Source organism: Lepidochelys kempii, chromosome 13 (genome assembly GCF_965140265.1).
Source record: "Lepidochelys kempii isolate rLepKem1 chromosome 13, rLepKem1.hap2, whole genome shotgun sequence".
Classification (NCBI taxonomy): Eukaryota; Metazoa; Chordata; order Testudines; family Cheloniidae; genus Lepidochelys; species Lepidochelys kempii.
Window position 1 is genome coordinate 16,297,807 of NC_133268.1, and position 26,086 is coordinate 16,323,892.

The 26,086-nt window shown below is 45.1% G+C and overlaps 1 protein-coding gene across 2 annotated transcripts in view; it reads left to right on the forward strand.

Moving 5' to 3' along the window:
* Window positions 1-9,938: 9,938 nt before the first annotated feature.
* Window positions 9,939-26,086, forward strand: part of PEDS1 (plasmanylethanolamine desaturase 1) — a 32,629-nt gene continuing 16,481 nt past the window's right edge. For both annotated transcript variants that reach the window (XM_073309437.1, XM_073309438.1), the window contains exons 1-2: window positions 9,939-10,314; window positions 16,637-16,756. In XM_073309437.1, coding sequence (XP_073165538.1) covers window positions 10,152-10,314; window positions 16,637-16,756 — 283 coding nt within the window. In that variant the 5' untranslated portion in view covers window positions 9,939-10,151. The remainder of the gene's footprint in view (window positions 10,315-16,636; window positions 16,757-26,086) is intronic.

Sequence of the window (26,086 nt, forward strand, 5' to 3'; positions counted from 1 at the left end):
CAATTGCGGCTGAAGTCTGTGTACTTCCTGTCAAAGTATCCCCTGGCCAAAAGAGTCAGGCTTCTGCCTCAAGTCCTACAACACCTCTGAAACTGGGTCTCTGGGCTCTAGCACTCCTGTTTCCCACACCATGAGCTCCGCCTGGCAAGTCCAACTGAGGTGGACACCTGGTCAGAGACTTTTACGCTTTGCAGGGACCAGTGCACCTCAGTGAGTTTTTGCAGTGACACTTGGCAGCTGTTTCAAAACACAGTAGGTTTAATTAGTCCACTGGAATGCAGCATCAGAAAGTCCTTGCATTGAGAGGCAAAGGTTAAAACACAGTGCATATTGGACAAGCCAGAACTTCCTTGAGCCATGCTGCTATCAAGAAAACATCTTGGTTTCCTCTCTCGGTCTCTGTCCCTTTGTCTCCCAGTCCTAGGTGAGCCCACATGTCTGCCCAAGGGCCAGCTCTTATCCTAGCCTCCTGTTACCTCTTGGTCCATTGTTCTCCTTCATGTTGAGTTCACATGTTCTGTCTGCCAGAATTTCTTACAGATAAGTGTCAATTGTTCAGTTGGTTCTGGAACCTTCATTCACCTGGGTTGATTTCAGCCAGACCTTTAACGACTTGCTCATACCACAACAGACAGTTATGTGACACAAACACCTCATGTCAACTGATCTGCCCCAAGAGCAGCTTTTTAACCCTTTACACTCTGTGCATAGCAATGCAATACACAGAGGGAAATCGAGGCATGTATAGGAATCATAAAACTATTACCAAAATTCCCCATTTGTCACAAGGTTTAATATAGTAAACATGGAGACTTCAAGAGCCTTAATTAATTCCAAAACCAGAGATAATGATTACCTAAAAATCCATCTATTAATAGTTTTTGGTGGGTCTTTGTCCATTTCCCAGTGCAAATCACATCACAAGACCCAACATTACAACTGGTACTTGTCACCAGTCACAGAGGCCATTGGGCCAAGTATTGAATGGGCCATGGAGACTAAACTCCCCTTTCACCACTAGAGGCTATTCCAGTGGTTCTCAGACTTTTGTACTGGTGACCCCTTTCACACAGCAAGCCTCTGAATGTAACCCCCTTATAAATTAAAAACACTTTTAAAATATTTAACCCTATTATAAATGCTGGAGGCAAAGCAGGCCATGGGGTGGAGGCTGACAGCTCGTGACCCCCCACATTATAACCTTGTGACCCCCCTGAGGGGTCATGACCCCCAGTTTGAGAACCACTGGGCTATTCCTTGGGTCAGGTTTGAGGTGAATTGCTGGGGCAGTGTGTGTGGGAAGTGGGCACTGTTAGCACCTATTCTGTAGTCATCTTGTGGATAAATAGAGGACTTTGGTCTCTGGGCTATCAATCACCACCTTCCTCCAGCACTGAAATGGAGGCTTTTCTATTATAAACCAAACAAGGGCCTAATCCTGCTGTCATTTAAGTTAATAGCAACTCACCCCTTGGCTCTAGTGGGAACCTCTGGGATCAGTCCCAAACAAAAAACAAGTCAGAACTCTGACCCTAAGTATAATTCATCAGATATCATTATGAAACATGCAAAAACAAAAAAAAAAAGTCTTTTAGGGAGGGGGCCTTGTATTATTAAGAAGTTAAAGGTGCCTTCAACTTAAAATAATGTAATTATCAACACTGGGATCCAGCAATGAAAAACTGAAGTAAGTCTTGTTGTGGGGCCCAATCGTGCAAGGTGCTAAGTACCCATGGGGAAAGCTGAGGGTCCTTAGCTTGCGCTGATTCACTGTGTTGCAGGATTGAACAGCCACCACAACCTGTGTGAGAATCTGTATAAGATGCAACCTGACCAAAACACACTTGAGAATCTGAATTTATTTCTAACACATACAACACTTTTCCTGTTTAGAATGAGCTTTACAGCACATCAGATCAGTCCTTGAGAACTCATATTCATGTGCTAGGTAACCACCAAGTATGTGTGAATCACTCTTTGGACTAAAGAAAAGGAGTATTTGTGGCACCTTAGAGACTAACCAATTTATTTGAGCATGAGCTTTCGTGAGCTACAGCTCAAAGCTCATGCTCAAATAAATTGGTTAGTCTCTAAGGTGCCACAAGTACTCCTTTTCTTTTTGCGAATACAGACTAACACGGCTGTTACTCTGAACTCTTTGGACTGTCATAGACCAAGTGCGCCACAAGATGGAGTTGCAGTGGATATTGTCACTGGTAATAATGAGGGTGGTACAGCTGTGCACAAAGCTCTGGTTTTGAGCGTAAGAGGTGATTTTTGTCTTTGGCTGTGAGGTTGTTCCCCCTTAGAAGATCTGGCCCCAGAGCCGTACCTAAACATTTTAGCACCCGGGGCAAGCAGTTGTATCTGCGCCCCTTAGAGGTGATGCATAGTGGGGACACACGGGATCACATGCCCACCCCCAGATTTCTGCCTATTTATCAAAGGTTTTCAAACTGTGGGGCTCACCACCTGCCAGGAGCCAGCAGATCAGAAGCTAGTGGGAGCTTCCGAACCCTGTGGTTCTCCGTGCTGTGGGAGCCAGGGCGCTGGCTGGCTGCCTGGCAGCCCTCCCTGCCCTGCTCCCCAAGCCGGCTGCCTTTGCACAGCCGGGCGCTTGTAGTGTAGTAAAGTGCTCTCGGTAGTAATGGGCTACTTACAGTGTACTAAGCATGCTCAGGTTTCAGAGTAGCAGCCGTGTTAGTCTGTACCTGCACAAAGAACAAGAGTACTTGTGGCACCTTAGAGACTAACAAATTTAATGGTCTCTAAGGTGCCACAAGTACTCCTGTTCTTTTTGAGCATGCTCAGTTCATCTGCTGAAGCCACTGCCCTTCACCCTGCCCTTATTAGCCATAGGATTCTGTGGACTGCTTTTGACAGAGGTTAAAAAGTGGCAAAGGGGGCGAATCGGAGCAGGGTGGGTGGCCAGGGTCTGAGCAGGGGGTGGAAATTTACTGGTCAGGGGGGTCAAGCAGCTGGAGGCAGGATTAGGAGAGGGGCTAAAGGGCAAAATCAGGAATGAGGGGGGGAGGAGGTAGAGTTAAGCCCAGGAGTCAGGCGCTGGCAGAGGGCAAAACCCGGCACAGGCAAGGGCACAGTGGGTAACAGTTACCTCAGTGGGACTGAGACACCAGTGTTTGCAAAAATGGTGGGGGGCAAAGGGGCTTTTTTTATTTCCACTCTCACAGACAGCACCTCTCAGCATCGGCTTCCCAGGGCTGGGTTCTTAAAGGCACAGGCATCCCAATGCCTAGTCAATGCAACTCCTCTTGGTCTGATCTAACCTACTGAGGCTATGTCTACACTACAAAGTTAAAAGCGCTGCTGCGGGTGCCAGTCCTCCTGGTAATCCACCTCGACCAGGGGATTAGCTCTGAGCACTGGGAGCCGAGCCTGTCCACACTAGCGCTTTAAAGCACTCAACCTTGCTGCGCTCGTGGGGGTGGGGGTGTGATTTTTCATACCCCTGAGCCAGCAAGTTAGAGCGCTTTAACTTGCCAGTGTAGATAATCCCTGAGACTTAATTCAGTGACACATTTTACATATATCCCCTCAGAAACAAAGAATCCCTTATCGCTGTATCTGAATGCATAGAGTCTCCTAGCAGTTTCCCAAGTTGTCTTATGTGCTACTGGGATTCCCTGCATTTTTAAATTTAATTTTTTCTTCTCATTTTAGAGCTGACTGAATTTCTGGCCTAGTGTCAAAACTTTGTTTTGAGTCAATCCACTGATGGCGGTTGCATTTTTGCAACTGTTATTTTGCCTCTCAGTCTAGCCCTTAGTGTTTTTCCACATGCCATTGTGTACAACTTGATTCTCAAATATTCAATAAAGGCAGTATACTATCTCCTATAATGTCTTTCTCCCTGGAAAAAAGTCTGTTCTAATTTTTGCAGAAAATTAGAACTGCCATCGTGGGTCAGACCAATAGTCTGCCTAATGTAGTATCCTGTCTTGTGACAGTGTCTTGTGACAGTGGCCAGGTGCTTCTAAGGGAATGATCAGACCAGGCAATGACTCAGTGAACCATCCCATTGTCCACTCCCAGCATCTGGCACTCAAAGGATTATTTAGGGACATGCAGAGCATGGGCCTGCATCCCTGATTATCTTGGCTAATCCAAGATATGTCAGCATAGAGTCACTATGGTTACTATGTCTACCCAACCTTCTAAACCCACCTTGCCTCAGTGGCTACTGCCAGTCATCATCAAGCGCCCACTCACTGGGGCAGAGTGCAGTCTGTCATGGCCACTCATCATTGGCAAGGGGTTAGGACCTGCTGCCTTTGCCTATCCCCGGGCTGCCCTCTGCAGCCCCAGTACTTTTGCATAGGCCTTCATCAAGGCCTGCAGCCTGGGGGTTTACCAGGCTGGAGCTCCCCAGCACTGCTCCACTTCAGGTACTGTGCTCCCCTTCCCACTCCAGAGCTAGAGTGAGACTTCTCCAGCTTCTGGCCCACAGCCCTCTTATCAGGGCCAGTTGGGCCCTAATTGAGCTGGCCACAGCTGTGGCTGCTTCCCCCAGTCAGCCTAGCTTGGCTGCTTTTAACCCCCTGCTTATCAGAGTGGGGAAGCCGTCCCACTACAGGCACAGACACAACTTTTTTTGTGTAGTGATGTGCCCCGTGAGGGTTAATGTGTATACATTAGCTATGTTGGCACCAAGAAGAAAGTCAAGGAAAGTGTGGGCCCCTTACTGAATGAGGGAAGCGACCTAGTGACAGAGGATGTCGAAAAAGCTAATGTACTCAATGCTTTTTTTGCCTCTGTCTTCACAAACAAGGTCAGCTCCCAGACTGCTGCACTGGGCAGCACAGTATGGGGAGGAGGTGACCAGCCCTCTGTGGAGAAAGAAGTGATTTGGGACTATTTAGAAAAGCTGGACAAGCACAAGTCCATGGGGTCGGATGCGCTGCGTCTGAGGGAGCTAAAGGAGTTGGCGGATGTGATTGCAGAGCCATTGGCTATTATCTTTGAAAACTCATGGTGATCAGGGGAGGTCCCGGATGACTGGAAAAAGGCTAATGTAGTGCCCATCCTTAAAAAAGGGAAGAAGGAGAATCCAAGGAACTACAGGCCAGTGAGCTTCACCTCAGTCCCTGGAAAAATCATGGAGCAGGTCCTCAAGGAATCAAATCTGAAGCATTTAGAGGAGAGGAAAGTGATCAGGAACAGTCAGCATGGATTCACCAAGGGCAAGTCATGCCTGACTAACCTAATTGCCTTCTATGACAAGATGACTGGCTCTGTGGATGAGGGGAAAGCAGTGGACGTGTTATTCCTTGACTTTAGCAGAACTTTTTATATGGTCTCCCACATTATTCTTGCCAGCAAGTTAAAGACGTATTGGCTGGATGAATGGACTATAAGGTGGATAGAAAGCTGGCTAGATCATCGGGCTCAACGGGTAGTGATCAATGGCTCCATGTCTAGTTGGCAGCCGGTATCAAGTGGAGTGCCCCAAGGGTCGGTCTTGCGGATGGTTTTGTTCAATATCTTCTTTAATGATCTGGAGGATGGCGTGAACTGCACCCTCAGCAAGTTTGCAGATGACACTAAACTGGGAGGAGAGGTAGATACGCTGGAGGGTAGGGATAGGATACAGAGGGACCTAGACAAATTAGAGGATTGGGCCAAAAGAAATCTGATGAGGTTCAACAAAGACAAGTGCAGAGTCCTGCACTTAGGATGAAAGAATCCCATGCACTGCTACAGACTAGGGACCAAATGGCTAGGCAGCAGTTCTGCAGAAAAAGACCTAGGGGTTACAGTGGATGAGAAGCTGATATGAGTCAACAGTGTGCCCTTGTTGCCAAGAAGGCTAACGGCATTTGGGCTGTATAAGTCAGGGCATTGCCAGCAGACCAAGGGACGTGATCATTCCTCACTATTTGACATTGGTGAGGCCTCATCTGAAGTACTGTGTCCAGTTTTAGGCCCCACACTACAACAAGAATGTGGAAAAATTGGAAAGAGTCCAGCAGAGGGCAACAAAAATGATTAGGGGGCTGGAGCACATGACTTATGAGGAGAGGCTGAGGGAACTGGGATTGTTTAGTCTGCAGAAGAGAAGAATGAGGGGGGATTTGATAGCTGCTTTCAACTACCTGAAAGGGGGTTCCAAAGAGGATGGATCTAGACTGTTCTCAGTGGTAGCAGACGATAGAACAAGGAGTAATGGTCTCAAGTTGCAGTGCGGAAGATTTAGGTTGGATATGAGGAAAAACTTTTTCCCTAGGAGGGTGGTGAAGCACTGGAATGCGTTACCTAGGGAGGTGGTGGAATCTCCTTCCTTAGTGGTTTTTAAGGTCAGGCTTGACAAAGCCCTGGCTGGGATGATTTAGTTGGGGATTGGTCCTACTTTGAGCAGGGGTTGGACTAGATGACCTCCTGAGGTCCCTTCCAACCCTGATATTCTACAATTCAATGATTAGATTCCAGGGCCTTGTACCATCCAGAAACATATGCAGCAGCGACAGGTCCTACTTTGCTAAAAAAGGACATCTGATGTAGCTAATTGCTACAGATAGCAGTCTCACATACCTCCAGTGTGAGAAACTGCTATCTGCAGAAATTAGCTTAATCAGATTGCAGTGTTACAGGTCGCACATCCCTGCAGATTGCACTTTGTACTGTGTGTGTGTGTGTGAAAATGCTATCTGTAGGACCGGGCTACCTGCAGCAGTGACAGGTCCTACTTTGCTAAAAAAAGGATATCTGATGTAGCTAATTCAAGCAGCCTCACATGTAAAACCAAACTGATAGCTTTCTTTAACAGTGTAACAAGCCTTGTGGATGGAGGGGGAAGTGGTTGACATGATCTATCTTGCCTTTAGTAAGGCTTTTGATACTGTCTCCCATGACCTTCTCATAAACAAACTATGGAAATGCAACCTAGATGGAGCTAAAATAAGATGGGTGCAAAACTAGTTGGAAAACAGTTCCGAGAGTAGTTATCAGTGATTCATAGGCTGAAAGGGCTGAGTCAGGCTGAAAGGGCATAATGAGGGGGGTTCTCCAGGGATCAGTTCTGGATACGTTTCTATTCAAAATCTTAATTAATGATTGAGATAATGGCATAGAGAGTACAATTATAAAGTTTGAGAATGATAACAAGCTGCACGCATACAAAATGGGAAATGACTTCCTAGGAAGGAGTACTGCGGAAAGGGATCTGGGGGTCATAGTGGACCACAAGCTGAATATGAGTGAACAATGTAATGCTGCTGCAAAAAATCAGATCACTCTGGGATGTCTGCTCTACTCTTCGCTGATTAGGCCTCAACAGGAGTATTATGTCCAGTGCTGGGCACCACATTTCAGGAAAGATGTGGACAAATTGGAGAGAGTCCAGAGAAGAAAAAAAATTGAGGCCTAGACAACATGACCTATGAGGGAAGTAGCATCTTTTTACAAAAGCTGTTTCTTACAGTCTACACATTTAAATAACTGCTACAGATAGCAGATTTCTACACGTAGCAATTTCACATAAACTACAGTGCAAGAAACTGCTACCCGTAGGCATTTGCTACATCAGGTAGCCATTTACTACAATAGCAGTTTCTTACAATCCATTGTGTATCAATAACTGCTACCAGTAGCACATTCCTATGCGGAGCAGTTTAATACACTACACTGGCGAGCGACACTCCCTAGATCCAGCCCCTGCCCATGGAGCCTGGCTGCCATAAGATACTTCCCGAGGTGTGCCCTGCTGTACTCATCCCCCTTGGGCACGTGCCTCTCAGCTCCCTGGCCATCTGGTCACAGCCTGGAGACCTACCATTGCAGCTGTGTAGCTCTCCCCACACCCCTTATGTGCAGAGCAGAACCGCCCCTTGCTCCCCTTGGCTGCCCTGCCCCAGCCCCATGGCTTCCGGGCTCTTGGTCACACAACCGGAACTCTGAGCTTGGCCATGTGAGCCCAGTGCCCAGCCCAGGCACTGGAGGCAGTTGGCTGCTGGCAGGGTGGACTTGCTCCTGTCAGCTCCAGAAACCAAAGCTGTGAGAACAGAGCAACCCCTAGGGTTGCCATATTTCAAATTCCCAAATAGAGGATACTGCCAGGGAGAGGGGAAGGAGGAGCCAGGCAGGCACTTGAAGGGTTTCAGAGGGGTGTCTGTGTGCTGTGGGGGGTTATTTGGGGCATAGGTGCCGACTCCATGGGTGCTCCGGGCCTGGAGCACCCACGGGGAAAAATTGGTGGGTGCTCTGCACCCACCGGCAGGTCCCCAACCCGCCCCCACACCCCAGCTCACCTCCGCCTCTGCTCCGCCTCCTCCCCTGAGCGCGCTGCTGCGTCCTGCTTCTCCCCACTCCCTCCCAGCACTTGCGCCATAAAACAGCTGTTTTGAGGCGCAAGCGCTGGGAGGGAGGGGGAGGAGGAGGAATGCAGCATGCTTGGGAAGAGGTGGGGCCTGGGTGGGGATTTGGGGAGGGGTCCAATAGGGACAGGGAGGGGGCAGAGTTGGGGCGGGGCAGGGGGCGGGCATGAGCACCCACCAGCGCCAAGGAAAGTTGGCACCTGTGATTTGGGGAGTGCTGGAGGGGATATTTGGATGGCACCTGAGGGTGTACCTGCGGCAGGGATACCGACTGGAGGTGGGCTGCCAGTGCTGGGAAGGATGGGCTGGCTTAACAGGGGAACCCCAGATGCTGCTGCAGAGGGGACACTGCATGTGGCCCCTCCCATTCCCCATCCCCTTCTCTTCCCCATCCCATCCCCCTTTGCCATGGTCTCCTGCCCCATCCCCCTTCCTCTTCCTCATTACTCTATCCCATCCCCCTTCCTGCCCCACTTCTTCTTTCCCCCACCTCACCCCCTTTCCCCCATGGCCCTGGCCCTGCCCTCCCAATGGGCACTCACCCTTGTATAGAAAACAGGATGCTTGCCATATAGCAGGAGTGGCCAAACTGTGGCTTGCGAGCCACATGTGGCTCCTTTACCATTAAAGTGTGGCTTGCAGAGCCCTGCCTGTCCTCTCCACCTACCAGACTGGGGCAGGGATGCTCAGGACCTCTGCTTTGCAGCGGGGTGGTGCAGTAAGGGCTTCTGCTCAGCAGGGAGGGGGAGTCTCGGGGATTCAGCCCTGCGGGGTGCATCTGCGCAGGCTCAGGGCTTCAACAAGAGCGGGGCTGAAGGCCCAAGTCCTGTCAGGTGCACCCTGGGTCTCAAACTTCTGAAGATTGTCATATGTGGCTTAGAGGGTCAGTAAGTTTGGCCAGCCCTGCCATATAGGGTACCCAGCAAACAGAGAAGGGGAAGACAATCGGCACCAGGAGACAGTGTCCAACTGCAAAAGTATTGGCAGGAGAACAAGCAACTCTATACCATCCCCTCCACTGGCCTCTTTATGGGGAGTGAGGGGTGAGGCAATGCCACCCCTGCCCCAAACTACGCCCATTCCATGGACTCTGGCTTATGCTGCTGGGCCCAGTCCTGCGGGGGGGCGGGGGAGGGGCGACGCCACTGGGCCCTATCCTGCGCTGCCCCATTTTTGCACCCCAGACCACTCTGCACCCTGGGCAGCTGCCCCTCTCACCCGTTACAGCCCTGTGCGGCCCCGCTCCTGTTAATACAGCTGGCAGAGGTGCTGCTCCATATACGAAAACCCTCCCCATTAATGCAGCTATGCAATGGTGCAGCTTCTCCAAATGTGCTCCATTCACCCTGTTAGTACAGCTGGGAGAGGGGCTGCTGCAGATGTGAAACCCCTCCCCATCACGGCATCCGGGCAATGGCGCTTCTCCAGATGTGATACTCCCCCCCCCCCCCCGCCGTTTATGCAGCGAGCAGAAGATGTACTCCAGATGCGAAGGCCTCTGCTGTCTTGCCATTGGCTGAGGCATAGCAACCGCTGGTTTCCATTGGCCGAAAGGCGGTGCGGGAGCGGAGGTGATTGGACGAGCGGTGCTCCCACCTCTCTGGCCGGCGACTCCGGGCAGGCAAGTAAGTGCGGCTGGCCCCGGCTGGTGTCGATGCTCGTGGCGCTCGCGCTCGCGTCGCGCTGGGCGGTTCCCCCGGCTCTGGAGTCCTGTTGGCGGGGCCGCAGCCCGAAGGCGACGCGCTGCCTCAGGCCGGGGCGCGGGAGCGGGAGCAGCAGCAGGCGGCGGAGCGGAGCGGAGAGGAGAGGAGAGGCCGGGCCATGGCGAGCGGCGGGGCCGAGTGCGCCCGGCTCCAGGCGAACGGGGCGGGCACGGAGCTGGAGGCCGAGGCTGTCTACGCGCAGGAGGAGTCCGAGAGCAGCAGCCGGCGCTGGGGAGCCCAGCACGTCGGGGCGCGGGAGCTGGCGGAGCTCTACTCCCCAGGTGCGCGGGGCGACCGGGCAGGGGCTCTGCCCCGCTGAGTGGGGGGCGCCGTGGGGTGGGGGAACGGGAGGGCATGGGGGGGCGGGGGAGTTGGGGAATGGGGGGGGGCTCTGCTCTGGCGGTTGTATAATGGGAGCGGGGGGGGGAAGCTCTACTCTGGGAGGTGTGGGGAAGGCAGTCCTGGGCTTCCCCAAGTGATGTCCAGGCAGGAAAACTCCCTCCCCCGTGGGGCAAAGCTACAACTTCAAGCCTCCTCCCCTAGGCCAGGCAGATGTTGGAGGGAGCAGCCTCAGTTGTGCCTGCCCCCCACAGAGTTGAGTGGGGGTTTCTTTCCCCCTTGGATCAAGCAGGTCACTATGTATGAACCCTTTGTTCCCTGGGCTAGGGCATAAGCCCCCAGGCTGGTAGCATTCATCTGAAGGGACTTGTCCAAGGGCTCTGACTTCTCAGTTTGAGACCTGAGGAGGAAGCCCTATGGCCTTGATGCCTTTGTAGCCAGACAGGGAATTTTGCTTGACGTGAATCCCGTGGGGATGGGATGTGGGAGGAGGGCCGGGCCTGGCCTGGCCCCTCATGCTCTCTGTGGAGCGGCTGATGATTTGAGCTGAACTTAACATGTCAGGATTGAGGAGTGTGTCTGAGTGGAGGGTGATGCTGAAACCAGGCTGCCACTTGTCAGTTTTCTTGTAATTCACACAGCAGGGTAGCGAAGTATGCTCCAGAGGGGCCATGGCCATGTGGCATACAACTGGTCAAGTCAAACCACAGGTTAGGGCGTTTGGACCAGAAATAGTCCAGTGACTGAGGTCCGTAACCGTTGTGGAATAGACAGTTGGGCGTGTGGGGCAGTAAGCGAGGTAGTCTGGGACCCATGGTGGGAGAAGAACAGATGCTTGTGTAGAGAGGCAGTCTGAGGAAAGTGCAGTAACAGCAACAGGGCCCTTTGAGGAGACCAAGAGGGAGACAGGTAGGAAGGAAAAGTTATTAGGAAGCTGGGTAATGATGAGGGTTTGGGAAGAAAAAGCAAGTGGAAGGGAGGCAACAGAAGACTGCAGAGTCAGGGTGGGAGCCTGAGAGATCCACTTTCCAAAGCTAAGTGAGCTTTAGGCTATTTCCTTACTGCCTGGAAAGGCAAAACATCGCCTTCCTTGGCTCCAGACAGCAAGGCCTGTGCATGCCAAGAGAGGTGCAGGGATGCAGCATGCGGCAAATCAGCTACCTGGCTTAGTTCTCTTCTGTCAGCCTTTTCCCTCTGCAGACCTGGGAGACCCATCCTTTTATTCTTCAGACTACTAGCACAACCCCCCAAACCCCTCAAGATCTAGACATGGAAGTTACTGTGAACTTCCCATATCAAAGGGCTTTTGTGTCATCTTTCTTGGGAACACTGTGACACGGCAATGTCCCACATTTGGTATCTGTGTTCAATGTGATGTGTGTCTTGTGAAGATATCTGGAATGAACTCATCTGAAGCAGAACTGCAATAATATACACTTAATGAGGCACTCCATGGTTTTTCTGTACTCTTTAGATGAATTTTAATTGTTTGAATTTATTATTTTTATCAGTAATATCCAGCACTCACGTATCAGTTTTCAAGCAGAGATTGCAAAGCACTTAAAAAGATAGTTGGCTATATCCCTATTTTACAGACAGGGAAAGTGAGTTATGGAGAAGTTAAACGACTTGCTGTCTAGGCCAGACAGTTGAGTCAGGCAGACTGGAATCCAGGTCCCCTGACTCCAGCCCAGTGTTCCAGCCCCGAGAGAGTGCAGCCTTCCCTGTTGCCTAGCAAGAGAAACTATTTCCCTTCCCTCGCCCCAGTCTTGTAGTTCAAGTCTTGTTTCTGGGCAAGGCAGTACCAACAGAAATATTCATGGCATTGGCATGTACTAGTGATATAGTGCTTTGAGATTGGGGCGGGAGGGTTAATTTTTTTCATACCCGTTTTCAAACTTTGCTGCACGTCATTATTTTTAGCCCTAACCATCAATGTGCAATCATGCAGTGGAAATAGCTGCAGAAACTCATCCTAATACCCCTTTCTATGAGTGGAAAAATATATTCTTTCTTTGGAATAAAGGGTAGAGAGTAATTTTTGATGCCTTTGTCATTTCCAACCGATTCCTCCTGAGATGAGAGCGTAAATCTTCAGAAAGAGAAAAAATACATATTTCAGCACTTCGTGAAACTGTGCCTATTATTGCTGTTTCCAACAAAACAGCCATTAACGACAGTTCAGCTAAAACAATTTAGCTCACAGATTGGAGGTGGTTAAGAAAAATAAGCTTCACATACAGGCAGAACATGAATATCAGTGAATGCATTTAAGTTGCTTAGCTTTTCAGTTTTCTGGATTGTTTATTTCAAGTGACATACCCACTTGAACTTGTTTCTGTACATTGGTCACACCACAGCTGTGCTGAAAGATCAGGTATCTGTCAGGTATTTGTAATACCATCAATCCAAGTATGCTAACCTAACCCCAGCAATGACTGCCTAGGCTTCAAAGAAAGGTGGTCAATAATTTACCTTGCTGACTTTGTCATGATTTATAGCAGAATAACTTCTTCCTTACCTCTCTAGTGGTCTGTTTACTCTCTGAAGTATGAGACTGCTACCTTTACCTTCAGCTACAGATAAAAACTAGGGAGCAGTGCATATTGTGGATTTTGTAGGGGGTTTTATACCAATAACTCACTAATGCTAGTAGGAATTAAATGTGTGAACCCTTTATGCACTGGTGGGAACACACTGCAAGTTCCATAAGTAAGCATATTCTGATACTTCAGGGGTCCAAATATGAAGCTAGAGTAATGACTTTATGGGAGAATGACAGATTGTCTACATGGAGAAACTTACTCGTGTAACTATACTGTTATAACTTCACAAGTAGACATTTTTATTCTGGAATAAGAGTGCCTTTTTCCAGTACAGTGTATGTCACTTTGGCTTATTTCCATAATCCTTTTTCAAAATAGTATTTTGTATTTTGTTGATCCTCTCTGTTTGGCAACTGTTAAAGTTCAAGTGTTCCATAAATATCAGGTGATCAGTGCTGACTTGCACTCTTGCAGTTGATTGACCAGTCTGGCTAAGATTAGGGCCATATTCCTGGTTTCAGATGTCAATATGAAGAAAGTGGTCTCAGTATCCCTGATATGCAGAGTTACAGGGTTCTATTCACACACCCTGGGACATGAGTAGAAGTGCCTTGGTGTTTCCCGCATTATCAACTAATTGCTCCTTGTGGACCTCTCAAGTTAGCTCTTCTAATCAGGGTGCTGCTTCTCCTTGCAGAATGTGGGTGTTAATTAACTTTAACTTTGGGTACCTTGGAGGCCTTTTTAGAGCAGCCTACCATATTGTTGCCTTCTGCCTCTTTGAAAACCTGTTCTTTTTGGTGTTCCTTTAATCACTTTTGCTCTTCTTACAAAGTCATCTGCTATCCCAGGATCCAGCTATACAATTTAGATGTGTCCAGCCTTCTCAGAACAAAATTCTGCATTGGTGAGATTAGAACATGTTTACCTCTTAAAATTCTTATTCCTATCCAGTTCTATGTCTGACTTACTAAAGCAATGCTTTCTGGGCATGCTATGTTACTCAGCCTACTGGAGAATAACAAAATGCCCTGCTATTGTACCAGACCCTTGATCACCATGATTTTCTTTCGCTCCTCCATATACAGCTCGGCAAGGTTTTCCTTAACACTTGGAAACAGGTATTCAACATATGTTAGCACTGATTGACTGTCTTCTACGCTACAAAAAGTATCCCTTACTGGTGGTTGATATCTGAAACATTTGAACTGGTGCTGAACATGATTTAACTGTAAAAGTAGTTAGTGGCTAACCATGTTCAGCACCTTTTCAGAAAAGAGTTAACTTCTGATAACTCGTACTTGACAATGCTTACAGTTAAACTGTGTTCAGCACCAGATCAGCTCTGTTGCTGCTGACACCTGTTCTCATCAGTGAGAGAGAGAGTTGCTAGAGCAGATGAAATCTAAGAAGGGGGAGTGATTGGGACTTCTCACATCTGATAGAAAATTCATGACCAGTAACCTCATCAACTGTTGTTCTTACTGGCCATTTTAAAAGATTGTAAATTCACTTTTTTATTTTGTCTGAGGAAGGAAAGGCATGTCAGTGTCTCACTGTATTAAACATAAGTATTTCTTGATTAGCTAGTAGTGGATGCTTTCTAGGTCTTGATTGCCCACGAATCAGAACCTTCCTAGAGTGTAAGTCTATCCTGAAACACATGCTTCCTCTTTGTAAAGGCAAGGAGTGAGCATTTGTTGTAATGTGAAGAACTGTAGCAAGATTCAAATGAAATGACTGATTTTTAGACCGCATTTTCATGTGTCTTCACAAGTGTCTGAGTATCTTGTCACAGCTGTATGCACTGTTATTTCACAGTACAGTAGAACCTTAGAGTTATGAACATCCGGAGAGTGGAGGTTGTTCATAACTGAAATGTTCGTAACTCTGAACAAAACATTATGGTTGTTCTTTCAAAAGTTTACAACTGAAGGTTGACTTAATACAGCTTTGAAACTTTACTATGCAGAAGAAAAATTCTGCTTTCCCTTTGTTTTTTAGTAGTTTACATTTAACACAGTACTGTACTTTGCTTTTTTTTTTTTTTCCTGTCTCTGCTGCTGCTGCCTGATTGTGTACTTCCAGCCAGTGATGAGCTGCCAAAATCTTAACAACCGGTTCCCTCCTCACCCCACGAGGGGGTCGTTGCCCATCCCCACCTCCCGAGACTCCTGCCCCATCCACCCACCTCCCCTGTCCCCTGACTGCCCCCAGAACCGGGTTACCTGCTGTGGTGTGGGTGGCTGTCCTCACGACCCCCTCCCCCTGCCGCCCCAGCTCACCCCCGCCTCCCTGGGCCTGAGTGTGAAGCTGCTGCCTGCTTCTCAGCCCACCCTGGCTTCCCGCGCGAACAGCTGATTCATGGGAAGCTGGGGGCGGGGGGGAGAAGCAGAGCGTGGCGGTTTGTTCAGGGGAGGAAGCGGAGCGGAGGTGAGCTGGGGCCGGGGGCAGGGTGGAAGCTGCCGGTGGGTGCTACCAAATTTTCCCCTTGGGTGCTCCCTTATAACCGGTTCTATAAGGGCTTCTAAATTTAACAACCGGTTTGTGCGAACCGGCTCCAGCTCACCACTGCTTCCAGCTCCAAATGAGGTGTGTGGTTGACTGTTTGTAACTCTGAGGTTCTACTGTATACAAAGTTCTGCATGCAACTGGGAGTCAAGATTCCTGGGCTCTATTCCCAGCTCTGTCACAGACCCACCTTGGTTAAGCAATTTAACCTGTCTAACACTCTGAGGATTATCATACCTCACAGGCATTCACTTGTGGGGGGGGGGGGGGGGGAAGGGTGTTCTTAATTTGAGATGGCTAACTTGAGGTAAAATCCTAAGGAAGATTAGGCAATTTGTCATTTTCACACAAGTTAGCAGGCTGAGTTAAAGGTTGTCAGGGAGAGTAGTCAGTATTGTTTTCACACAAGTTAGCAAGTAATATTAAACTCCCTTGTTTTAACTAACTCAAGTTAAGGTTTTTTTTTCCTAGTAAAGATAAGACCTTGAAGGCTTGGGGGGTTAATGCCTAAAGAGCTTTGAGAGCCACATAAAGATGTTATGAAAGCAGCTCTGAGGGGACACAGGAATACCAGAGAACACATTTTCTTTTTCACTCATGTACTTGTTTGAATATGCTGAATTAAACATATAAAAACATTTTTTGTTCATTTCCCTAATACAATGGAAGCTTTTCATGATCAGTTTTAAAATCGCCTCTGTACCTGGATATGGGGGACAAAGGGTACTTCAGTCACTATATCTGAGACTCATAAGACTGAAAGGTAAGAAGCCTGCTGAAGGAAAATCAGCACTTTGAGGTTGAACTTCACTCCTGCTGACAATAGTGAAAATGTGCCATTATCAGTGAAGTGGCATGCTGCTTCCTGTTGCTGCATAGAAAAGGTATGGCAGCTACAAAAGCAAGACCAAAGCTGCTGAAGGGCATGACAGTGAATACTGCAAGAAGGAAACTGAAATCTGTGCTAAAAGATGTTTTTTCTGTCTTTGATTTTTTTTTAAATAATGGTGCATAGCAGAGGAGTGTCTCTGACATGAGACAAAATATACTGTTCCCACCACTAAATAAGTTTCTGCCTCATTATTTCTAAACAACATGAAAGAGGAGAAACTGAGCAAATCATACAGGCAATAGATTACTTTCGTACCTTGGCTTTTAATACTAAGTGTTTCAAAAATTACTGTTTGTGCCCTCTTTTATTCAACAGGGAAAAGACTGCAAGAATGGATCAGTGTCATCTTATGCTTCTGTCTGATCTCTTTCAACTTCTACAATCTCCTCTCCTACTTGAGCCTGGACCATACTCTCTCAGTTATTGTTGGGATATGTAAGTAGAAGCTATTAACAAGATAGTAATTGAATTGTAATAACATAAGTGTTCATCTTTCCCTGGTTAACGAAATTCATTTTGTGAAGCTGGAAGTATATGCATGATCATAAGCATTTGTTCAGATGCTTGTCTCATAATTTGAGGAAATGAGTAATGAGTATCTGCAACTAAATACTCAGTGTAGGGTGCAACTTCAAATTTGAAGTTCATCACTCTTCTGGCTGTCGTTCCAACCATTTCTGTGCTCTTGTCTCATAGATAAAATGGCTTTGCTTTGTAGAATAATGCTCACTTCTGTATGTGCTTTTCATCAGTGGACCTCAAAGAATTTTACAAAGGAGGTCAGAAGGATCACTAATTGTTCTGATATTTTTCCCCTGGTTTTTTAATTCCTTTGAAATAATTACATGAGAATTGTTCAAAAGATAAATAGGTGAGTTACAAAATTGTTATGGAAATGTGTCCATTAAATAAATGCCTGCTATAGAAAGTCTTTAGGATTGCACCGTAAGGGTGAGTACAAAGAAAGATCTTGGTTCTGAATTATCAGACATCTGTATAATTTGGGCTTTTGGAGACATACGCTCTTCCTTAGTATGTCTGATAATATTACAAATGTCTTTATTTCCACATGTCAGGAGTATCAGAATCTGACCTGGCCTTCACCTTCAAAATGTTAACTCTGTCATTTAACTGAGATTGCAGGTCTTTTCTGCTATCTCCTTGTTGTAAGTAATCCATAAAGAAGTGACTTTTGATCAGTTATTAGTCTGTTGGGCTGGAAACCAATAAATGCAAATTGGAAAGATAAACAGCTCAGATTGCCAGACAAAATCTGTTCTCTTCCCAATTTGCATTTATGGGTTTCCAGATTGCCAGGGACAGTCTGATCCCTTTGCCTCACTCTGATGGTACAAAGGGGTTGAAAGCTGCCTCGATTGCTTGAGCAGAGAGGTGCTTCTGCTTGAGGGAATGCATAGCAGGCTCCTACTCTGTTCCCTTGTCCCTGCACTGAAATAGGGGGTAAGTGTTGGGAGAGAAGGCTTGTGGCTGAAGCGTTGTTGCATCCTGATATTATCAGCAGAAATGGAGGGTTCTTTGGCTGCTCTGAATTATACTGGAGCCTGAAAATCAGGGAGCCAAATTCTTTCATCCTGTGGCGCGCTCCTCCCACAGGCATCACTGCAGAGAATCTGGCCTAATCACTTTCTGTACCTATTGTGGATTAGTTCAGGAATTTCTGGGGAAAATTTGTGTTTGGAACTACTAATTGCCTTTTTTCCAGACTTTCATCATTCACATTTTATCACATGATGTTACACAAGTGACAGTGATGCTTATCCCCCTTACTAAAGTGCTCTGAGATCTACTGGCAAAACTTGTACACTTTGTTTTATTTTCTGTTACAATTATCAATACAATTTTACTGATAAATAGTGGAGCGATTCAAAGGGGAAAAGGAATTATGAAAAAACCCACTATTCATAGATACTAAGGTCAGAAGGGACCATTATGATCATCTAGTCCGCCTCCTGCACAACGCAGGCCACAGACTCTCACCCACCCACTCCTGCGAAAAACCTCTCACTTATGTCTGAGATATTGAAGTCCTCAAATTGTGGTTTTAAAGACTTCAAGGAGCAGAGAATCCTCCAGCAAGTGACCCATGCTCCATGCTACAGAGGAAGGCGAAAAACCTCCAGGGCGTCTTCCAATCTGCCCTGGAGGAAAATTCCTTCCTGACCCAAATATGACGATCAGCTAAACCCTGAGCATATGGGCAAGATTCACCAGCCAGATACCCAGGAGGGAATTTTCTGTAGTAACTCGGATCCCACCCCATCTAACATCCCATCACAGGCCATTAGGCCTATTTACCATGAATATTTAAGTGTGAATCCTCAAATTGGGGGGAAAAACTACCAAATTAGTTACTAAAAATAGTAGGGAAAGAGAATACAGTATGGAAGGGTGTAAAATGTGTTATCAGCACAGGCTATATACTGTGCTACTTCACTATCTCTTTTCAGGGTTCATAGTATACAGGATTTATGAATCTGAATAGCAATTATTTTTAATATCTGATGTGTTGGAAGCTGTTTATAGTGAACTCCTGCTATAGTAATTCTGTCTATCGAGAAGTAGAACAAGAAGTCAAGTATTTCAATCTCATAATCTTATTTATGGCAACCCTCAATTTATAGGACAGATTCAACCTTAAATTATACCATATTAACCCCATAGATAGAATGTATGTTGTGTGGATTTAACAGAACACACAACTGAGTTGAAGGTGGTTCTGGAATATTCATAGAATTGGGCTCCATGTAACAAGTTGCACTCTTAACAACTTGAAATGCTGCCCAATGTACAGAGGGCAAAAAGCATCCCCAGGTGCCAAATATATCTGCTTTGAAGAGTCAGCATTCTAGTGTAATGACAGTGCTTCAAAAGAACGTCACTGATTCTGTGTTGTTCTGAGACTGTAATGGGAATCGGCTTAGAAAGGATTAGAGAGCATGCCTGCTTGGCTTAGATTGTATGTTCTCCTAACTATCTGACAAATTGTAGGTTAAATTCTGGTTTCTCAACAAAGCATGATGCTAACGAACATCCCTAAAATGCTAACTTTCTGCCTCCTCTAGTGTGTGAATTTTGTACCATGTATTAACGATGAATAGTAAGGAAAATATAAACATGGGCTTTACAGTAACTGCTTCATTAAGTTAATAGAAAAGAGCATATTTGCAGATAAATACCCTAAACTCTTCTCAGTTGCTGTGCTTTCTAATATGCTTGTTCTCGGAGAAGGAGCCTTGAATAAATGTAACGTGAGGTTTCACATTGTTTCTGAGGGTGGCGGATGGTAATCTATATCCCTGTTCAGTGTGAGCAGTATGACTTTTATTACAGGATACCAAGCAAGTACAACAGTGACAGCTATTGGATATTGCTTGCCTGAGCTTGCTCCTTGAACCTGAGCAGTGAATCTGCTTGGCAGTGGCTCTTAAACTTGTGTTTTGCTCATTTGGGTGGTTTGTTTTTTTTGTCCCGTTCTCCCCCTCCGTCACTATAAATTGTTCCACCTGATTTACTTGAATTTTAGAATGTTGTCCCCTCTTCCCTTCTGTTTCCCATGTATGTATGGGATGGGGGTGAAGAGAGAATGACATCTTGCATGGGAATTATCCCATGATCAAGAGAATATAGATAGGGGAAGAAGTCAGCAATTTTGTTTAACCAGGGTGGATAAAAATCAAAGTTTTTTTTTTTTAATTTAAAAAATTAAATTTTTTTTAAATTTAAATTGGACTCGTTTGATAAAATGCTTTTTGAGGAAAAAAACCTATCTGAAGATATCTTTGAGCTATAGTTTTAATTAAGATACATTATCTCATCATGGAATAGGGATTATAAATTCTAATTCTATAGTATGACACAATATATTCATGTAATGTTTAAGAAAAGTTTTGTAAATGAGTTCCAGTAGTTCATAGATTAGGGACCCAATTTTATGGGGTTCCAGGGGCTTCTGTATAGATTATTTAGGTTAATCTTTCTATCTACCCAGTGGGATTCAGTCTAGAAGATACCATCAGAGATGCTTAGTTTTGGAGTGCTCAGACTGTGGATTTGTGTCTCCAGACATAACATGCTTGTTAACAGCAAAAATATTTTTAAATAAATAATATATAGAGGTGAGAAATAACAGACCTCAACCCTATTGTTCCTCTGCAAATTTGTGTACACAGAATCAATCCCTTACCTCTCTCTAAAAGTGCAAAGTTTCAAAAAGTTCAATAAATAGAAGATTGTTGGGGCAGACTAGATCTGGACAAGGAGAAGAAGTCTGGAGATAAATGTGAGAAGGGAGGGACAGGCAGTAGAAATAGAAGTGAAACTGTTTGAGCAGCATATTCCAGAAGTCTTGAGGTCTTTCTGAGTGTAGCCTCATTGATTTGAGATCTACCATACCATTCTCTCAATAGAAGGGAAAACCTATAATGGCAGCAGGCCATAAGAGATCCAGTTTGGGAATAAGAACCATTCAAGAAATATGTTTGCTGATGATGTTTTAAGGAAAGTCACAACAGTGAACTGGTGGAAGTCACCTAAGCACTTGGATTCAGAGACTGTTGAAGTGATAACCTCACTTTTAACAGCAGTAGCTGCTTCTGCTGGTGTAGAAAGAATATTTTCTTCCTTTGGACTAATTCATTCCAAATTGAGAAATCGTTTGGGACCTGGAAAAGCAGAAAAGCTTGTTTTTCTTTGCCAGATTGTGAACAAACAGGAAAATGAGGGTGAAAATGACTGAGTTAGCTGCAGAAGCCATATTTTAAATTTTCTCATGTTGACCTGGATGACCTAGTCAATTTAATTTTTTTTAATATTTCATTTAACTATTTTAGTTTAAAACAATTTTAACAAAAACAAACCTGATTTTAAAAAATGTTTAACTAAATTCAAAAATTCATATGCTTGTTTTGTTAAAATATTATATTTTGAAGAGAAAAATCCAGAATACATAACATTTTTGTTTTAGTAAAATAAAACAATTTAAATGTCTGTCTGATGTTCTCCTAATATAGCATGGCAAGAAAATCCTCCAAATATTAATGATTAACCTGTTGAATTGGAGATAGTTCACCTCCCAATGACTTCATAAATATCTGCTTCAATTACCTTTGGTAAATAAAGGATTTTGTCCTATCCTGTAAGGCACTGACAGAAAGGGAGTGTAATGTGGCCATTTAAAGTATGTCTGCACTGCAGCTGGGAGCATGCCTCCCCAGCCTGGGTAGACAGACATTGGCTAGGGCGCATGAGCTAGAGCGCCAAAGCGTGGATACTGTGTCTCAGACTACCCAAACAGTCTTTCATTTTCTGATATAGCTGTAAAACTAATCTGAAAAGTTTTCAAAATAAATCACTTTAAAAATGTATAGTGTGTACCTTCTAAAAATGAAAGCTACATCTATCAAAGTTGTGAAGAATATGTATTAAGGTTATAACAATCAACAAGAATACACTTTTATGTAGAAATCCATGATTAAATAGTCTTCCTGACTAGTGATTTAAATTGTGATTTAAATCAATTTGATTTAAATCAGATTCACCCCGTGTTTAACCCATAGTATCTGTTCCCAGCTGGCTTTCTTCTCAGAGGGGACAGTGATGAAAGCCTGAGCTGTCTGTTGTTCCAGTTACAAGCTTAACTGATAAGGTAGCCAATTCACTGATAATACTATTTAAATAGCAGTGAATGATTAAAGTAGCAGAATTTGGATTCTGTGTAAATATAGTAGTGTGGAAACCGCTGATAAACAATTAAAAAATGAGTGCAATAAAGTAATATAAATGTCACATAGCAACAAACAAGACACTATGCTCTAATATTGTTCCTCTGGAGAGGGAGATAATACCAGTGTTTCATTTGGTCCAAGGTTATTTAATTTTCCTCATATGCTTTTGCCAGCCTTGTCTTTTTAAAAAAACATTAAACAACTAAGGCCAAATTCAGCCCTACAGTAAACAGGTGTATCTTATATTGACATAAATGAGTGCACCTGCTGATTCGGAGGTTGCTTTTGGTCCATAGTCAAGGATTCTTTGATTTTTTAATTCTGAATAATGCTATTCTGAGTATGGGAATATACAGAAATATTCATCCTTGCACAAATGGCCGGTCTGCGACCCCCTGAGTGCCTGAATCCCTGCCTTAGATGATCTCTGTCCCTGCTAAAGGGTTACCCCAGAGATCATTTTGGCAAAACCCAAAGGGCTTTGAGCTGAAGAGCAGGCATTATCGCATTCTCTTACTGCAGAAGATGGCATGTACTGGTGTGAGTGTTAATGTTATGAACCTGCTGGTGTGTTTAAAAGTTTTTTTTTAATTTAAAGCTCTATATTCTTTATTTTTTTAATGATTGAAGCAACTAGTAACAATGGAAAGCTGCATTATTACTGTGGTGTCACTGGAGGTCCTGAATGTTTAATTGAGAATCCTGAGCTAGATTCAATATTACCTGTCAGTTGTTCGAATCCAGCACTGATCAGTAGAGATCATTGTTCTTTGCCACCTGTCTAGCCTGAGAAATGAATTGTGGGGTCTCAGTCCATTTCTAGTAGATGAACGTTGCATTACAGCATCCACTGTGTTATCTGCCTCCTTTCTTGTTAGTGAAATTGCCTGGGTTTGGAGATAGGGAGAGTCTTTCAAAGGTGATGAATTGATTGACTGTGTGGGGAAGCAGGTAGTGCTGCTTCCTATGCTGTATCTGTTTTATGGGTAAACTGAAGTTCCGGCTGAAGATTCCATTCACTAGCGTTAAATTTTTTTCAATGTAAAAACAAAAGAAGTGGGAGGAGTTATTCCCTGTGAAGGTGAAAACATGGGAGACTAGCAAAAACCTGTTTATCTAAAATATTAAAGATCCAGAACAGCTTCTGAAGTAGTAACTAATAGTTTTCTTGTTGTTAGTTTTCTGGTGCCCCTTCTTCGGGCTCCTTTGCAAAGTGTGTATTTGAGCTTGAGGTTCAGAGTGCCTGGAGATAAGACAGACATGCAAACAGCACGCCAAAAATAGCAGTGTGGACGTTGCAGCACTGACAGTGGTTTAGGCTGACCACCCAAGTCCAAGCCTGTTCAGCTCCTGGGTCTGAGCTCAGGTGGGTAGCCTGACACACAGTATCCATGCTTTGGCACTCTAGCTCATGTGCAGCTAGCTAGTGTCTGTCTACCCAGGCTGGGAGGCATGCTTCCAGCTGCAGTGCAGACACACTTTAAATGGCCACATTACACTCCCTTTCTGTCAGTGCCTTACAGGATAGGACAAAATCCTTTTTTTTTTTTTTTTTTTTTTACTGTTGAATGTATTTAAAATGTATTTAGTGACATTCAGTGATTCCAAAAACACTTCCAACTCTAGAGGCCTGGATCCTGTGTGTGCAGGCTGTCACAAAGGCAGTCATTTGCCTGGGCCATGTGAGCAGAGTCTTTTATTAGATATCATCTGATTTGGCATGTTGTAATGGGCTGTGCCAAATCATATGCTATATGAGTCTCATGCAGGGAGAGAGGCTGACCAAGAACTTTGTTTGGTTTCAGAACGATTTCTGAATTAAAGATTCTGTATTTGTTTGCTCAAAGGTGACCTGGAGAGGAAAGGAGAAATTGGGAATGTGCCTAAAATTGGCCTTTCCTGATGTGCAAAGATGGCCTGAGAGGCTTGTATTATTATTTTTTTTTAAAGGGGTGGGTGGGTTGTGTGTATGGGCTTCTGCTTGCTTTTATGTTAGAAGTTCAGGTCTTGTTTGCTGTAGATCTCTCTCTAGTGACTGGAGAGCTGTGGAAAGTCTCATCGTGAGACAAAGCTGAGCCGTTTGAAGGGGAAGTGGTTTTGAGTAAGACTGTTTAAAACTCTGAGGTTTTTAACACTTTTATTTAACTCCATTGCATACTTGCATGGATGTCTTTGCCAAATACTTAATACACGTGCCCTCTCTGGGTATGAAAATTAGAAAAATTTAGAAAAATAAGTTAACCAGGGAGAGGAGGCGGCTGAGCTCTAGTTGCCAGGCTTTCTTGTCAATTTCACAGCTCCTGCCATGGAATTGACAAGACAGTTAACTGCCAATGTAAGGGACGCAGTGTCTACACAGACACTGCATTGCCTTAACTACACCAACATAAGCCTTGCACCTCTCATGCAGATGGAGTTATTGTGTTGGTGTAGCAGGGCACTTACGTCGGCAGGAGGAAGACTGTAGTGTAGAAACTGAATCATTAGATCGATGTAAGCTGCATTATGTCTACCTAACTGTGTAGTGTAGACCAGTCCTCAGTTAAAGTGAGACCTTGGACTACATTATGAGATAGTAGCTCCCCTCTCTACCTCCTCCCCCCCCACCCATTCTCCATGTAAGATGCCTTACTGCAAAACTAGAGAAGACAAGACTTGCCAGTCTTGACATTTCAAGTGTAGTTTCTCCTTTGCTTTTCAGGCCTTCAGTATATGTCATAAAGCAGCAACCCCCCCCCCCAAAAAAAACAAAACAAACCCCCCCCCCCCCAACAAATGCAGATGAAACTTAAAATCTTTTGTACCTTTAGGGCTGACTTGTGGTATCTGGTGTTCTCTTTTATGTGTTTTAGAGGTTTATTAATTAGGATATTAATTGTCATCCGACTGCAACTTGACAGATAAACTGAATCCAAATTGATAGTTTTTCTCCATTTTTTTTCCTCTGTGCAGAAATAAGTGATTGGCTGCTTTGTTGTAAAAGTTGATTTTTATCTTTAAAAAAGGTTGCTTAACTGTTATGTTACCTAAGCATCAGGTATGGAATATGTTGACTCTAGAACAAGTTCAAAGTCTGGCAGGATCAAGAGAAATTAATGTATTTATTTTTATTTTTTTTAGAATATAAGGTGCTTGGCTATCCAAGGGACGAGCGTAATATAAATCTTGGTAGACAGGAAATTTATCCCTTCATCTTTTTGAGGTAGATGGATGGAATTCCATGCTGAACCAAGTACATTAACTCAATTAGAGCTAACGCAAGTGTGTCTACCCAAGCTGGGAATTGCACCAGTGTAAACATATGTACGTAGCCTATTCTGAAAGAATAGATGTCTTGGTTAGAAAATCTCACATTCAGTACTATTGCGGCTGCATTGCAGAAGGGTGCAATGATTCTGGTTAGTATGTAGCTGATTGCTCTGGGATCCTTCAAAGTGAAAGGTACTCTAGAAATGTAAGTTGTTTTATAAAACTGGGCCCTTTAACTTGAGCCCTAAACATACTGCACTGTTGAAATGCTGCCACCTTTGGGGTGGAGGTGCTAGCTAGTGCTGCTGGAGGGAGTGTTGAACAGCCACACTAGGGGCAGACCTGGACCTTGCACAAAGTGCACCATAGGATCCTTAAGGTATCTGCAGGTATATTTGAGTATTATTATGTTATCCTCCAAAAGGGACCTCCAGAGTAAACTGTGTGGTACTGCAAAGGGCTGCATTGACCCTGCTTGATTGCAACCAGAGACTTCAGAGAGTGTCAGTGTTTGGCAAGAGGATTTGCTCCCTAAGCCACCCAGAAGGTGAACTGCTGTGAGGGAGAGGGTCTTTTAGCAAAAGACCAAGTCTTCCTTTTGGTTCTCCTGCAGCATCTTCTACTGTACCAGCCTCCTCTGGGGTCCGCGTGCTGCCGTTGTATTTCTGAAGAGACAGTAGAATAGAAGAGTTCCTATGTGAATATCCTCTGTATAACCATCCAGTTTTCAGTTCTAAACAGAATTCTAGACTAGTGTGATAGGAAGAAAGTC